Consider the following 17,957-nt stretch of genomic DNA (forward strand, 5'->3'; position numbering starts at 1 on the left):
ATAAAATATCCAACAATAATTAAATTAAACCTAATAAATAAAGTTAAATTAATAAACGTCAACTAAAAGTTCATATAACTTAAACCTAAAAACATAAGTTAAAGTCCAATCTCTCAATTGTTTAGGCTATCCTTTATTATTTATAATCATACGCGTGTATAAATAATATTTCAGGTTCAGTGTCTCCACCAATTCTCCTGAAGTTGGAATAACTCGACCCTATCGAGTATAGGTCAAGGCGACTTCGATAACGCTCTTAAAGATAAAGAGCAAGTTGTTATGATATCTATCTGATAATTCAAGTATAGTCTAAATCTGGTCATAAAGCTCATATACTAGGATTTGTTGAAGTTTACAATTTCTGGTAAAAGCAACTTGTGCATTCAAAATAATATTAATATATTTCTTTTGTGCTAAAGATAAGGATAATAAGGCAAGGGTTTCAAAATAAGCATCAGAGATAGGTTTTTGTATTTTATATATAACAAAGTCTTTCATGTTAAAAGTAGAGCTAATATCAAAGTTTAACGGTAATTTAATAATATAATTATTTGATTCAATCATTTACAACCCTTTGAATGGTTTAACACTACTTGCAATTTATGATCGGTTTTCAAAGGACACCTTTCAAGTTTAATATGTATCATGAAATAATCTCCAACATTAAGTGCATCATGATACTTAAGTAAATCAGCTCGAAATTTATTTTATTCATTATTTGCTTGAATTTGTTTCATAATCTCAACATGCAAATTATGAACTCTACATGGTAACGACTCAGTTAACTTAGACATCTTATTGTAATAAGATATGAGAAGGTGTTCTATAGGCTTCTGAGGTTTATAATTATGAACACTAAATGATTGAGGGTATGGAAAGAGACAAACATTGAAACCTGAGTAGATATGGTATGGACACAATCAAGTAAACTAGGATGATTATCTTCATCTTCCTCATCACGTGCATGAGGTAAGGGTTTAGGAAGCTCAATATGTTGCTCTAAACTTATGATGTGCTGGACATCAAGCATGTGGAATGAGGAATCAAGTAGTTTAGGAAAACTAATATTATGACTCTTTCAAAACCATACTTATCTCTAAAGATAATTCCACTAAAGAGTTCCCTAAAATTTCCTCTACCATTAAAGCAAACATATCAGACTCTTTCTTAACCTCATTCTCAAGCTCATATGGACTCATTGTGTTAAGTTCATTTTTTTGCATATCCTCATTATCTAGGTCACTAAAATCCTCAAGATTAGGCTCATACACTTCAACACTATAATATTCCTCTTTATCTATATCTTTATATTTTTGGATGACTTTAGTTGTGCAATCTAAAAAGATATAACTATTTATATTTTTGGATGACTAAAGGTTTAGTTGTGCAATCTAAAAAGATATAACCAAAACCTAGACAATTAGTATATTTAATCTTTAAACTCACCTTAGACACTTCATTGATAACTTGTTTTTCCTTTTTTTTCTTATAAAATTAGGCACTACTAGGATTATATTTGTGGGGTGGAGTACTTATCAAAAAATCAGTACTTCTAAATTGGAACCTAGTATGGATACTATAAGGGTCTTGATAATTTATCCACTGATTCTTCATGACTAACTTATAATCTTTAACTAAGGTATAAGTTTGGTCAAGGGTAGATACACCTCGAAATACAACTTCTCTTTTAAGATCATCATTCAAGCCTTTATAAAATCTACACAAAGTCATAACTTCATTCTCTCTTATAACAAATCTAATCATGTAATCATTAGCGTTATATAATCCTTGATAGACATATTCATTTGTCTTAAATTGTTCCATTAATTCAAGAGTTTATTCCTATAAAACTGGGGTAGGTATTTCTCTAAAAGTTTTTGTTTTATTTTGATCCAATCAATTATAGGAGGTTTACCTCTCATCTCTAAACAATCTTTAACATCTCTCCAATAACTTTTAGCTTTACCAATAAGCATCATCTTAGCAAATCTGACTTTCTTGTTATTAGAAAAGTTATGACACTCAAAGAATCGATTCATATCACGAATTTACATATCAAATATCTAAGGGTCATTACGACCGTCAAAAGTGGAGATTTCTATTTTGGTAGGACTCATGACACAAAAGCATGCAAGACCGTCAAAAGTGGAGATTTCTATTTTGTTAGGACTCATAACACAAAAGCATGCAACACTCACTTGGAAATGAAATTAAGATCATAAATGGTTTTTACAAGTAAAATCACAATACAAAAATAAAGCTAATCTCATTTTTTTATGTAAAGATTAATAAAGAACAGATTATGCTAGGAAAATTATAAGCATGAAATGCTAGACCTTTTAAGTGTAAATGATTAATCAAACACAATGTCAAGATAAAAACTCACAATTATTAAAGAGGACAAGATAATAGATATCAATAATAAAAAGTTAATGAGTAAAATTAACGGATAAAGATGTAAGGTGAGAATTTTGTTTTTTTGGAATTTTCTAGGCACAAAAGTAATATTAATGACAACTTTAAATGACAAGTGCAAAACCAAAAGGATAGACTTTAATAAATTATAAAGTAGAGTAATTTACCGACCAACATTTAAATCATTGAATTCGATCGTAGATGGATCTCAGGTGGTGTGTCAGCTGACATGGCAATAAGGGATGATGTTGTGATGCATGTTTACGTGGTGTCCAGTGGCATGACTAATTAGCATGATGTGGCTCTGAAGTGTTGACGTTGCGGCTGACATGGATCTAGAGAGTTGGCGTACAAGTGACATGGTAGGATTAATTAATTTCACCTCAAATTTCTTCTTCAGTGCAGTGATTGCTAAGTTCCTTTTTGTTATTTGTTGGCAGCAGGGCGTGACTACTGCAATATCAACAGGTCTGAAAGACCAATTATGGTGACTGCGACTGGTGTTATTGTTGATGGAGGGTGCAATTTAACAATGGTTGAGGCTGAAGACAAAGATCTACTATGGATATGGTAACTTGGTGTGGCTCTGTGGTTTTCTTGTGGCGTGAAGTGGTGGCTAGATGTTCGATTTGTCGATGGCAAGGAGATTATAAACTAGTTGATGCATTACTGTTGATGAAGATCTACTGCTGCTGGTGTGGGCAACTTGTTATGGCTGCTGGTTGTTGTCTTCTATGGGGATCTATCAAGTTGAATGGTAGTAAAAGGCTAGTTAAGGCAAAGGTTGTGGCGTGGCTTGTGTCTGGGTTGGTTGGTTACTGTGGCATGGGCTAAAATTATTGTAACCCACTGATTTGCTACTGCTGGTGAGGACTTCCTGTTGTGGAGGCACTGTAGAAGTGTTAGAGGTAGTAAATCGGCATGGATCTGTGGACTAATGTGATTGTCTTCTTGGTGGTGGATCCGCTGTTGTGATTGGCTGAGGCACCGTTGATGGCAGGGCGCCACTATTGAAAATCTAGTCGCTATCGTTGATGATGAACATTGATTTTTTTTCTTCTTGTAATTAGAACAGTAGGGTTTTTTTTTGTAATTAGATCAAACTGAATATAGGGTTAAGAATAAACATGTAGATCATTTAATTATAAGAATAATTAAAAGCTATGTATTGATACCAAGTTTGATGCGGAACAATAAATAATAAAATTAAAGCAAGAAAATAAAGAAACTTTGAGAGAAATAAGAAAGTTAAAGAATAGAAGAATGGAGATTGGAAATATGCAAAATCTGTAATATTTACTTTAATTATCAAAACTTCTTAACATTTAGATTTTCTAAGATATACATAATTTTCTAAGATATACATACTAAAATCCTAACTAAAACAAGTAATTGGGCTTATGACCCACTAAATAAATTACTTAACAATAATAAAATCAAACTCAATAAATAAAATTAAATTAATAAATCTTAACTAAAAATTATATAACTTAAACCCAAAAATATAAGCTAAAATCCAATCTCTTAATTGGAATATCTTCCATCACCACTAAGTTGCCCCATGACCATGAGCTTGCACGTAACTCCTCCGTAAAGCCGTCTCACTTCTTCAGGCTCCAGCTGGGGACATTCAAAGCCGAACAGTTAATTTATGTTATCAATGAAAACTGTGTCACTGGATGGCTAAGCACAACTAACACCACCAACGGTGTATTGATTAATCGACCACCCTTCTCACCTGGTGATTCTGTGTGGTTTATCTCGTTCGATTTATTTTGTTATGCTGAAAGATTTTGCAGTACAATCCAGAAATTTCTTGACATGCTGATACCATATATATATGTATATATAAAGCAGAAAAACCATAGGATGCTAATAGCATCAGATTCCCATCAATTATATAGGCAGCAATAGAATCAAATCTAAATCGTGTCCATGGAGAATAGTCTATCCTTCTCTATTGCCTTTGTTCACATCCATCCAGCCTGACACCAAAGAATTTCATTAAGAAGCTGTCACCACTATATTTCCTACAGAAGATTATCTTGTAACACCTGGAATTTCTGGAAGGATTCTCCGAAAGTAACTTGGTTAAAAGAGAGTGCTGTTTTCTCCTTTCCTGCTTTGGATGGGACATTCCTTGAGAAAGGCAATGCGAATCAAATTTCACTTGAGCTGCAAATTTAAAGAATATTCCATTTCCACGATCAAGATGCAGAGTTCTAAAGTCTGAGTAATCTATATGCTCTCTCTAAAGCATCTTTATGCTACGAGTAAACTATATTGTCAGATGATCTCAACCATCTGATATCATTTGATTGATCACTAACCGGCTGTCATGTATTATGGAAAAATAGAATCATGATTGAACATTTTTGGGCCATTAGATATGCATAAAAAATTGGTTTTGGACCAAACTTTACTCTATAGAAATAATTAAGAATTAAATTATTCGAAGGCATAATCAATGGGGCAATTTGGTGATACCAGTGCCGATTTTGCTAAGCTTCAGTGGACTGAGCATAAAGGAAATTAGGGGGTAGTTTCTTCCCAATTCCGTTTCCTAAATGGAGCCAATAGCTGCATGCAGGACCAGCAGGGTTTCCTCTTGTGAGAAGCTTGTGGCCATAGGCTTGGGCCTTCTAGCTGTGGTTTCACCTCTGTTTATTGATCGGAGACCAGTCAGTGAACCGGAACTTGATGAGGAATCCATCATACTTGCTTCTTGGGTACCTCTTCTGCTCTTGGTGCTGATCTTGGCCACTGCTTTATCTTTGTATCTAGACAGGAGCTTTACCAGGTTTGATCCTTATTGGATTCACAGAGCTGGTGGCTCTTCTGGTGGTATCATGATAATACTTGTGATTCTTGCGTTGGTTTTGAAGTGTAAGGCGTCGGATATCATTGAAGAACTGGGAATATTCAATGAAACTGGAGCTTGAGCTGCTTCTGTGACAATTTGACAACTTTCTGATGTGCTTCGGCGACAAAAGTCAGCTTCTCAGTTTATTCAGAGGAAACTTTCACTATTTCCTTCCATAAATTACAGGAGGCAGTTCCTGTGAGTTGTTGTCATTTCTTTTCGAAGAGCTAGCTACTTTAACTAGAATTGCATTGTGGGGTCTTAATTTCTACATTTGGTGAAAAGAATAATAATTTTGTTGATTTTTTAAGTAGAAAATATGTTTCTTGCAAGTAGCTTCTTTGTACCTACATGCCTCCTGCCAAAATCCAATTCCAACCATGAGGCAGAGCATAATTGATGATACCAGCTCTTCTCTAGAGGAAAAGGCTAGCTTGAGACAGGAAAGTTGACTGATTTGCTTCTGAATACAACTTATTTTGAGATTACAGAAGAAATACCGCTCTTGAACAAGTTATGTGGCTTGAAGATGCATAAGCAATGCTCTTGCTGGCTGCAATTAATTAGATGCATAGACTCGACCATACTAGATAAGATTGGTCACCCTTTTTTAAAGACCTAGGCTTTTCTAGAACAGTTAGTTCTAAGCATACCATTTGAACATTACACGCAAAGCTTAAAACAGCAGACCTATAATTACAATGTTACATATCTTGTCCAGTAGTGATCAGGATTCACGATCTGTAACGCTGCAGCGTTAACAGACTGAACTGATTTGCCACAAAAAATGTTTGCTGTCATCACATTACCTTAAGCAAAGAAAATAGTGCACTAATAAAGATCTTAATTTTACTCATTCAACCAGTATATTCTTCTTTTTAATCATATTATATCAACTATTCAATTTTCCTTCTGTCTATACAATTTTCTGATGCATCATACCATCTTGCATCAGTATCAACAAATAAAAAGACATAAATAAGGGGAAGCCCAAGTGAGGTCCGGTGTTAAATACACTCGGGAAATTTTTTTGTTGACAATCAAGGTGTGATAAATGCTTTGGTTTTCAGTGTTCCATGGGCCAAGAAAAAGCTGGTTACTGAAGAAGAAACAGGGTGGTTTTTGATGTACAGCAGGGATGCAAGTAGAAAAGTCAAGCATCCAGGTGGTGTATAATATGTTGTTGATCAGTAAAAGCTTGTCAGTGGAGAATATCGCAAAGGATTTTCTTGAGGTTCAAGCGCATCAAGATGCTCCAACACTGGTCCAGTTTTACATCCAATGATACGCACCATGGGGTTTGAGTGACCATTTAGAAATGCTTCTGTAATCTGCACAGAATGCAACAAAACATCACTTACTGTACTACCATGCATTCTAACTTGTATTGCTAACGTGCTTGGGCACCAGCTGAGATGTAAAAGAAATGGATCCAAATTTCAAAAGCTGGAAATGATGTTATGCAAGAGCTTATTATGCTCACAGGAAATACGATGTGCCTGAACTGATGAAAAAAACAGCAATTCAAGTCTGATTCTCAATGTAACCAAAAAACAAAGATCATAAAGTATGCCTCAGAAACTAAACAGCACCAATCAATAATTTGTATTGCACTTGGGCATCTTTGAATTACAATCCAGTCCCACAGACTACCCCTTGAGTCCATAACCCTTGCATCATTCCCATCATGTATTTTGAGATTGGTTAATTTTATTGTCTGTAAACTCTGTACTAGTCAAGGAGAGGCTGGCCACATGGATGGCTAACTATATGTACAAGAAATGCCATGATAAAAATGCTTTTCTAAATATTCGTCAATGTTTATCCAGATAAATAACATGTAAAACTGGAGAGAGCATGGAAAGCACAATTTGTGGCAAGCATCAGCACATAATGGGTCGGACATTAGAAAAACCAAAATTGTTTCATATCACTGCCAAATTTTCCTTCAATCACATATTTTGACAGAACAATAAATTCACACATAATTCTCCGTCTCCCTCTCTCTCTCTCACACATAGAAGAACACACGACCACATGCATGCACACATGAAAGAGCGTGTGCCGTACACCCTTCATATTTACAGAGATTGCAAATGAATATATAAAGAAGAGATTGGAAAAACCAAAATTGTTTCAGATCAAATAAATTCACACATAATTCTCCATCTCCCTCTCTCTCTCACACACACATAGAATAACACACGACCACATGCATGCCGCACACCCCTCATATTTACAGAGATTGCAAATGAATATATAAAGAGGAGATTGGGTGCATAACTTCCCAAAACCAGCAAGTTGCAGTAACAGCTATGCACAGGAGAAATAAAAGGCTAAAAATGAAACTGGGTTGGTAGTGGGTATACATACCTGTGTGCATCCAAATAGCTTGAGCAGCTTCAGTGATAAGCAGCTATCAACAATCATTCCTAGTGCCTCATCTGTTAATCTGCGGCACCATGATAAGTCTAAACTCACCAAATTTCTTGAACATTTGGCAATTGATAAGGCAGTGTTGTGCGCAACCTGTTACAAATTATTCAGATGTAAAGTTGAAGATAGGCCAGGCTCCTCTTTTTGGATTCAAAATTATATGAATAGAAATCCTGATCTGAAGATTCTTGATGCTACATAAATGCTTTTAATTAAGCTCCTACAAAGAAGTTAACAAAAAAGGAATTTTAATTTTTGTAGGAAGTTTTTCTACCTTGAAGTTGGAAGTTCTCTCATCTTTTTCCCCTACTGGGATTTGGATTTTCCTAACCATATCAGGATTTTCAGGCCTATAAACAGGCCATGTTATAAGAACAAAAAACAGAATTTAGTGAAAAAAACTCTTTTCAAGCTTGCAACTTTTCTGTGGGAGATATTAGATTAACGAATCTGTTCTAGGTTCATAGTTGTAGAATGCCCTGGTGCGACTCTTAATTGTAAATCTTGAAATTCATCAAATCAGCCCATAAGAACCATCAGCAAGCCTTGCTCACAGACCCTGTACAGCTTATTTTCAACCAAAAACAGCCCCCTTTTGACACAAACTAAACTTAATTCCAAAAACCTAATTTCTCTTAACGCAAATTTGTAAGAATTTCAAGCATTAACTGTCTTATATTGGTTGCAGAATAATCCTAATTTTCTAATGACTGTCCTAAATCAATAATAGCAGAAATTAATCCCCCAAGAAATATAGATTACATAAGAAAAGCTTTTCTGGATCCAACTCTTAGCTCAATGCACTCAATGCCATTCATTGGTGCTTGCTTTGCACTCATATAACAAATATAAGGATAAGTCAAACCCCCCTAAATTATTGGTCAAATTAGAATTAGTCTCTAAACAAATCATTCAGAGCTCAAAGTCCTTGAACAAAATTAAAGACCTCAATAGTTCCTTCTGTTAGTTAAACCTAGGTTTTCATTGAATTACTGTTAACTCAAGCATGTGAGATGCACAAGATATTGTATTTCAGTCTCTAAATTGGATCAAATCTGAAAAAGAGAAGGAAAATAAATGAAAAAAAAGTGTATTTTTTTCCTTTTTTCAATTTTCCTTTTCTTTATCTTTTTCATTATTTCTAATTTGGTCTAATTTTAAAAGTCGAGGTATAAGAACCAATGCATCTCACATGCTTGAGTTAACAATAATGGATGAAAATCTAGATTTAACTAACATAAGGATCTAATTAGCTCTTCAATTTTGTTCAGGGACTTTGAGCGCCTAATAATTTTTTTAGGGACTATATCCTACTTTGATCAATAGTACCAGAGGGCACCTTTTACCCCAAATGTAATAGCAAGCATGAGAAAACATCTTCAAAATTATGAAACTTAAACCATTAGGTTGAGCTTGCAAGTACAGTCAAAATCAAAAGACAGAATGAAAACACAGTGAAAAACTAGAAAGCAACACAAAGTATGAAGTAATCATGAGATACCATTGCAAGACAACTTATCCATGCTTCTGGGAGAAAAGACAAATTACAAATGCCACATGAGAAATCTGGTAAGGCATAATGATGTCTCACCCTATGGATATTGTTAACTGAAAGCGCATCCAGAGACTGTCCAGAGACTTCCAAGAAGGCAGCAATAGCTTCATCACTGTCATGTGTAGAACTTCCTACTGTTAGATTACATAAACTTATAAACATATCTCTTAAGCACAACTGGCAAAGTAAACTACAAAATCACTATGGAATGAAGTCACAGAGAAAAATTTCCACTTAATTTTCAGTTTTCTGCAATAGACCTTCAATTGGCATTAGTTCATATTGATTCCAATCAACAGGATTAGCTCATATCTGAAAACTTTGGATTTGTCCTGCAGTGTTTTCACGTTACCTTGTATCCTACAGAATTGAATGCATACACAACCAAACATAGACTTTCCTGTTTGTTTGTTATATGGACCTAACTCAGTTTCCCCCTCATAGGTGACTGTGCAGAAACTTAGGTCCTCAAATGGCTAAATCCATGGTTACAAAATTAACATGAGATATAAACTATGCGATAGGTATTTCTGAACAAGCAAAACAATTACTGATTGTGACATCCTATAACTCTCATGTCATTTGTCATGATGATGAAAACAAGTATGATCCCCAACTAGTTTGGGATTGAGGCTTAGTTGTTGTATGAAAGAAAATAATGATAAATTGATTATTAAAAAACTATGTTGCAGACACCTCAAAATATTAGAACTAGCATTAGTAAAAAAAGCTACCAATATTAACTATGCACATGAGGCACAAAATCATACTCAATTAACAAACATGCAAATGAAATTGGGAACGGATGCAGGATTGCAGATACAAAACCTGAAATCATTTCGGTGAAGTTTGAGTCTCCTAATTGATTGGCAACCATTGGCTAGGTGTTTTAATGCAGAGTCTGTCAAGTTATGCAAGTAAGAAAGATCCAGAGCACATAAGTTGGGACAATTTTTGCCTACAATTCGAAGTGATATATCAGTCAGTTGCCTGCATCCAGTCAAAAGCACACTTGTCAATAAAAAAATTACAGAAGCTAGTAGGAAGCTCCTATCTATCAGTGAAAGTAAGATACAGTCAAAAGCAAGGGAGGCGTACACGCAATTAGCGAAACCAAGCTCTTTCATGTTTATGCCATGTGCTTTCACCAGTCCAATGACAAAATTGTCACAAACAGTCTCGATGCCTGCTACTGACAACACTTCTAGGCACTTGAGTTTCTTCAGTGCAGGTAAAATAATTGTCGCATCTATATTCTGACAATCATCTATATACAGCTCCCTCAAAGTAGATTCAAAACAGCTAACAAAATCACTGATGCCTTGAGATGTGAGAAGGGAGCACTGGCTCAGATTTATAGACTGTAATGCAGGTGCAGACACAGCCAACTGAGTTAGTCCAATATCTGACAAACGATGCGCACCCTTCAAAGATATGGTAGCTAAGGAAGGAAGTCTATGTGATGACCTGGCTAAGGTGCCATTTAATATATAATCAGGCATGCATCGTCCACAAAGGTCAAGTTGTAGCACCTGCCACCAGATTTCCAGCAATATAACAATTAATAGTTGATGTTTAATAAATGGCAGAATCAATCAAATATTATGATACTTTTCAAGAAATGTAGCTTCAAATGGTTGTCATGAATAGAAGTAAGCACACAAAATTCATATAAAGCTCCTGCAAGATAGTAAAGTTTATAGTAAAACCCCCTGTGGTATTTAATATGTGAAAACAAAAATCTCTAATAAGAATGGTATGAAGATACCTACAACCAGTCTTCCAATAAGGATGAGGTGATTCTACAATACCGTACATGCATAAAAGAAATTGAACCTGTAAAGTTACTCACAGTCAAGTCCTTGGTGTCACAAACACTAAATATTTTGGAAAACTCGTCTTCTGTCAACCGCGAAATATTCCTCAGACGAATTTCGGTTGGAGATCCCCTTGCAAGAAGTCCAACAAAGTGAGCATCCACTACTCCACAATCACTAACCAGCTGACTAAGTCTATGCCGTAATTTATCTGGAACATGTTCAAGTGACACAATAGCATCAGCGTTTTTTGCAAGAACATTCAAACTGAGGTCCAGAAGTGTAGGAACATCGCGTTTCAGAGCATCGCAATCTTTAGCTTTTGCAGGAACCCATTTGAAGAGCGACTCAGAGAAACCAGTTAATGACCCTTTTCGAACAGTTTGCCGCATTTTGATTGCTTCCAGTGCCAATGAAAATGGACTTTGAGAATCATCCAAGTCCAGTTCCATTTCCAAATCAACTTCTCTCAATTTAACTTTCTTTTCTTTATGCTGCTTCATCTGCTCTTGGGGACCTAAATGTGCAAATCGTGGAGCAACATTCCTAGCAATTTCACGCTGCATCAACTTCTGTTCCTTTCTTCTTGATTGTCTCTTCCTTACACTTGATAAAGCTATCTCCTTTCTTTGTTCAAAAACGATGTCCTTTTTTGGAACATCATAATTCTCCACCTGGGTATTTCTCTCTGCACTATCAGGAAAGAAATTGTGCATAACAGGTCCTGAATTCAATAACCCTGCTTCAAGTGGCCATGTATCCATTTTCCCTTCAACTGGGTCTTTCTCAAATCCCCGCAAATCAAGATTAAGATCAAAATCAAGATTCAGTTGACTACCACCACAGTCAACTTTAGCCTTCCCCTTCTCTTCAATTGTGTACCTCGACCTCTTACTACCAGTAAAATCATCCGTTTCAACAACGGAGTCTCTTTCCCTTATCCTAAAATCGCTATCTCTACCAAAATCATGACCCAGGTGATCATTTTCAGCTGCTTTCTCTTCCCCTAAAACATCTTGAAACCCTAAACCAGTTGAAAACTCCTCCTGTATGGATAAATTTAAATCAAGACCCCATCTTTCCTTCTCTCTTTTTTCCCCTGAATCCATCTTTGAAGATTGTTTCACTTCTTTTTCTCTATAATAATAAATAAGCTAAAATTTGAGTTGAGACTCCATAGGTTTCACGACAAAAGAGGGTTTCTTTTATCTTTGAGAAACCCTCGTTTTGGTCACCAAACACTATTGAAAGAAACCCACCAAGAATCTAACTAGCTTTTTCCAAAATAAAAAGGTCTTACCTTTTTGAAGCCGCAACCCTTTTCTTCCCTTCATTTCTCGGCTATTTCCTTGCCTTGTATAGTTCCCGCTTAAAGGTAACCAAAATTTCTTTGGTCCTTGTGCATTGCCATGTGTTTAAATATTTTTCCGGTTTTTTCCTTTCCTAACTTAACTGTAAAATTGGTATGTAAAATTTTAAATGCATTTTAAGAAGATCCAAAAAAATAATTTTAATATAGAAAATATGGGATTTTTTTCTTCTGGGATTTCATGCAATTTTACTCCTCGAACCATAGTTACAATCTAGTTTTTATATTAAACAAAATTAAATGATAGTATTTTGATAAAAAATTAAAAAATCAATAATTTAAAGGTTTAATTTTGACCTTTTAATCTGAATTAACTATCAAGCTTTATCATTTCTTTTATTTAACTATCAAGCTTTATCATTTCTTTTATTTAACTATCAAGCTTTATCATTTCTTTTATTTAACTATCAAGCTTTATCATTTCTTTTATTTAACTATCAAGCTTTATCATTTCTTTTATTTAACTATCAAGCTTTATCATTTCTTTTATTTTTTTTAACTTTAGATTCAAATTAATTGAATCCCAAATCAACCAAGCCGGCAAATCTAAGTTTTATAACTAGACTAAAACAAATTATTTTAATTCGGTTCAATAAGTTAGGTATATCATTCATTTCACGTTGAAACTTGAGATTACATAAAAATAAATAAATAAAATCCATGACATAGAACAAGGAGTTGGCAGAGTTTGGGCTACGTGCCTGCTCATGGACAACGTAGTTTTCGACCAATTTCTTAGAACCAAGAGGAGTTGTATATAAAAATAAAAATGAGCTAATTGATCATATATTTTTATATATTCGGCATATTCTCTTATACACCTTTTTATATTTATATTTTCTATTATATTCTCTTGATTTTCTTATATAATTTTTGAGTAAAAATATGCCTGGTGCCGCCACCTGATAGGAAATATTAACTCTCAAACCTAAAAAAATAAAATTAACAAATATTTTAAAATGTAAAAAAATAACAAGCCTTGCAAATAATAAGACTAACTTGTAGAATTAAAAAATATATATTTATGAAGCTTCCCAGATAGAAATATGTCTATGGAGAAATAAGATTAGCAGGCAGACGGTTTTTCTTTTTTCATTGATTTCCAAAAAAACTTTTATGTTTTATGAGTAATTTCAATTCTTTCAAGGTATTCTAAGTTCTTACATTCCTTATTTTTTCAGATTTTTTTAATATTTTCTATATTCTGGATTTTTCAATCATCGTCGAGTTTTATTTTAAAAAAACAAATGATGTATTCTGGTGAACTGATGGGTATTTTTCTAAAAATGACAAAAAATATGTGTGTATATAAGAGAAATTTTGAATTTTCAAATAATTATGAGAGTGAAAAAAAAATTAAAGTGGTATACGGGAGAGTGTTCCAAGTGTAGTGTATAAGGATAGGTGGATTCATCATGACAAGAATAGAATCATGATGGAGAGTTAATTAAAAAATAAAAAACTAAATGCGAAGGAGAAATTATGCAGCTCAATACTTGCATTATTAGTCATTAGAATATTGATAGGATATTATTGCCCCTAGTAAAAAAAAAAATGCTCTTGATATAGTTATCTTTTATAAATTATACAGGGTTATGATAATTATTTTATTTTTTTATATGGTAAAAATACAGATTAACAAAAATAATATAATACCTATTATTCAATATCTTTTCATTTTTTTTATAGAATAAATATCAATTTAACTTTTTTATGAGGTTTTTTTTATTACTTTACATTGATATTATTATAAATTTAATGGTTATTCAGGGAATTTTTTTTATTGTTAACATATATTAAATTATTTAAACTATCAAGCTTTATCATTTCTTTTATTTCTTTTAACTTTAGATTCAAATTAATTGAATCCCAAATCAACCAAGCCGGCAAATCTAAGTTTTATAACTAGACTAAAACAAATTATTTTAATTCGGTTCAATAAGTTAGGTATATCATTCATTTCACGTTGAAACTTGAGATTACATAAAAATAAATAAATAAAATCCATGACATAGAACAAGGAGTTGGCAGAGTTTGGGCTACGTGCCTGCTCATGGACAACGTAGTTTTCGACCAATTTCTTAGAACCAAGAGGAGTTGTATATAAAAATAAAAATGAGCTAATTGATCATATATTTTTATATATTCGGCATATTCTCTTATACACCTTTTTATATTTATATTTTCTATTATATTCTCTTGATTTTCTTATATAATTTTTGAGTAAAAATATGCCTGGTGCCGCCACCTGATAGGAAATATTAACTCTCAAACCTAAAAAAATAAAATTAACAAATATTTTAAAATGTAAAAAAATAACAAGCCTTGCAAATAATAAGACTAACTTGTAGAATTAAAAAATATATATTTATAAAGCTTCCCGGATAGAAATATGTCTATGGAGAAATAAGATTAGCAGGCAGACGGTTTTTCTTTTTTCATTGATTTCCAAAAAAACTTTTATGTTTTATGAGTAATTTCAATTCTTTCAAGGTATTCCAAGTTCTTACATTCCTTATTTTTTCAGATTTTTTAAATATTTTCTATATTCTGGATTTTTCAATTATCGTCGAGTTTTATTTAAAAAAAAACAAATGATGTATTCTGGTGAACTGATGGGTATTTTTCTAAAAATGACAAAAAATATGTGTGTATATAAGAGAAATTTTGAATTTTCAAATAATTATGAGAGTGAAAAAAAAATTAAAGTGGTATACGGGAGAGTGTTCCAAGTGTAGTGTATAAGGATAGGTGGATTCATCATGACAAGAATAGAATCATGATGGAGAGTTAATTAAAAAATAAAAAACTAAATGCGAAGGAGAAATTATGCAGCTCAATACTTGCATTATTAGTCATTAGAATATTGATAGGATATTATTGCCCCTAGTAAAAAAAAAAATGCTCTTGATATAGTTATCTTTTATAAATTATACAGGGTTATGATAATTATTTTATTTTTTTATATGGTAAAAATACAGATTAACAAAAATAATATAATACCTATTATTCAATATCTTTTCATTTTTTTTATAGAATAAATATCAATTTAACTTTTTTATGAGGTTTTTTTTATTACTTTACATTGATATTATTATAAATTTAATGGTTATTCAGGGAATTTTTTTTATTGTTAACATATATTAAATTATTTAAAAAAATTATGTTGCATGTATTAGAATTAGAATGTGAATGGTCTTTACATCATTAACCAAACATTATCTTTTTAGAAAGTGTTTGAAAAGTTTTAGTGCCCCAACTTGATGTGTGTTTCAAAATTTACAGTGATATGATGCTAGTGACTATTTTTTTCTTTTTTTTTCTCTTTTTCTTTACTTTAATTTTTCATGTCATTCCTTTAAAAATTCAAAAACAACCATTTAATTTGATGATTTTTTTTATTATGACTTTTGTTAAATTGAATAATTCATAGAACTAGCATTCATTTCCAATTTTATCTCTTTTGAATCTGGTTATCTTTAAAATTTGATTTTTATTTTTTTTATTACTATATTTTTGTTTGAAATCATTTTTTAAATTGATTTTATTTTATGATTTCACCCTCTTTTGTTTTTGTTCTTATAAAAATTAATATTTGCTCTTTTGATTTTTATTTATTTATTGTCTTGACAAGCTTTTAAAATTAATATTTTAAAATTATTCTATAATAAACTTTTTTATTAGACCCAAATCTAGAGTTTTACGGGTTAAAATTTTTTAAGATTTGATTTAGTTTTGGATGTTTGCTGGAATTTGCTAGTTTTTTTCCTTTCTCTGAGCTATATATATATATATCCTTTAGTATTTATTTAATTAAAAATTAATTTTTTTAACTTGCTTTTTATATAATTTTTTACTGGTCTTGAAAATAACCTTGTTATCTCAATTTATTAGTTTCTCAACTCATTCTTTAAATTTATATTTTTTCCCTACTCATTCCTTCAATATTTAAAATGATTTTTTTAAACAATTTATAAGGTTAGAATTCCTTTTTTATTTCAACACTCTTTATTTATTTTAGTTTTTAAATTTAGTTTTTTTTACTGCTATTTGTTTTATTCAAGATAATTTTTTTCTTATTTGTTTTCTCTAGAATTTTCCACTGGTTTTAAAAATAACTTGGATTTTCTTATGTTTTTTTAACCATTGCTCTTTGTTAGGTTTATTTTGATTAATTAATATTAAATTAGTTATAAATTAAGTTTCTTAATTTAGCCTAAATTTAGGATTTAATGGGCTATAAATTTGAGACGTTCATCCAAATTTAAAAGATTAGTCCGAGGTTTTTTTGATTTTTTCCTATTTTAAAGTTTGTACTTTTTTTTAATTTTATCATTCAATATTTATATCATTAGTAATTATGTTTTTTTCCCTACCTTTTTAAGATTTTTTTTCATTGTGCATTTCTAGTTGTTTCTTTTTTTTGTCCACATGTCAACTTTTTTTCCCTAGTCATGTTTATGCCTCGGGTCACATTTAAAAAAAGAAATAAATAAAAACATGCTTGTATTATAAAATTATAATTTTTTTCAATTTTACTCTTTTTTATTTTTTTATTACTGTTTGTTTTGTTTAAAATTATTTTTTAGATTTTATCTATTAAATTTAATCCCTGTTATTTTTATTATTATCTTTTTTTTTTTTTGCTTTTGCAAGTCTTGAAAATTGATTTTTTTTTCATGATTTCATTATTCAAAATTAAATTAAATAGAAATTAAACCTTTTAATTCAACTCGGGTCTTAGATTTTACGAGTTGCGACTTTTATAGATTTCACCACGTTTAAGAGGTCTACTTAGTTTTTGTCTTTTTTTCTAAGATGATATTTTTAGTTTTTTCTTGCTATTTTTTCTTATTAACTTGTACGGGGCTAGTCTCATATTGACAATCAGAATCAACGGCTTCAAAAATTAGTAGGAGTTGATTTTAGTTTGTTTTAATCTACTTTTAAAGTTATTTATTTTAATTTTATTATTCATTACTCTAGTTTAAAATTATATAAAGAACAAAAAAAACCGCTTGTGTCGCCATTACCTTAACTCTAATGACCGCAAGAAACAGCACAAAGTGTACTTATTATAGTATTTTGTCAATCTTTCAGGTGTTGGATTTGCCAGGATTTAATTCTAAAACAGACACGGATTGTTTTTGACAACAATACGTATTTTGACAGATATTTGTCATCCAAAAACCATGTACGCTAATGAGACATGAGACATGCATCTCACAAGCGGGGGGTTTGCTGCTACTACTGAAACAACTGTCGTGCAATTCAGACAACTTTGACCGTGCAACCGTCCCTTCAGAAATAAAATGATATTATCATCACAAATATAAGGAAAAAAAAAAAGAATTTCATAACTTGCTCTCGCAAACAATACACATGTTGTGAAGGGAGGGACCGCACGAGCAAGCCGCTGGAGGACTCTTGTGTTTTCTGCACTATCATTTCAAAGTTCCAATCTTTCCTGCAGAATATTTTTCATTAATGAAGTGATTGGTA

General features: G+C 32.0%; 2 protein-coding genes across 3 annotated transcripts; one reads left to right on the plus strand and one right to left on the minus strand.

The window, feature by feature from the left end:
* The first annotated feature begins 3,962 nt into the window (after positions 1-3,962).
* LOC105122120 (uncharacterized) lies at positions 3,963-5,626 on the plus strand. Its single transcript, XM_011021043.1, has one exon. It carries the CDS (start codon positions 4,983-4,985, stop codon positions 5,355-5,357), a length of 375 nt encoding a protein of 124 aa, XP_011019345.1. The 5' UTR covers positions 3,963-4,982; the 3' UTR covers positions 5,358-5,626.
* Positions 5,627-6,121: 495 nt separating this feature from the next.
* Positions 6,122-12,455, minus strand: LOC105122121 (RNI-like superfamily protein). Of its 2 annotated transcripts, XM_011021045.1 has the most exons (7): positions 12,387-12,455; positions 11,122-12,132; positions 10,368-10,801; positions 10,098-10,259; positions 9,306-9,381; positions 7,652-7,807; positions 6,122-6,609 (listed from the first exon to the last, which is right to left on the minus strand). In XM_011021045.1, exons 2-7 carry the CDS (start codon positions 11,848-11,850, stop codon positions 6,466-6,468), a joined length of 1,701 nt encoding a protein of 566 aa, XP_011019347.1. In that variant the 5' UTR covers positions 11,851-12,132; positions 12,387-12,455; the 3' UTR covers positions 6,122-6,465. The 2 variants fall into 2 exon arrangements, with proteins under 2 accessions (XP_011019347.1, XP_011019346.1); XM_011021044.1 differs by having other exon boundaries at positions 11,122-12,451.
* Positions 12,456-17,957: the final 5,502 nt, after the last annotated feature.

The sequence above is a fragment of the Populus euphratica genome, unplaced genomic scaffold (assembly GCF_000495115.2).
Source record: "Populus euphratica unplaced genomic scaffold, PopEup_1.0 scaffold19.1, whole genome shotgun sequence".
In the NCBI taxonomy this organism is placed as follows: Eukaryota; Viridiplantae; Streptophyta; class Magnoliopsida; order Malpighiales; family Salicaceae; genus Populus; species Populus euphratica.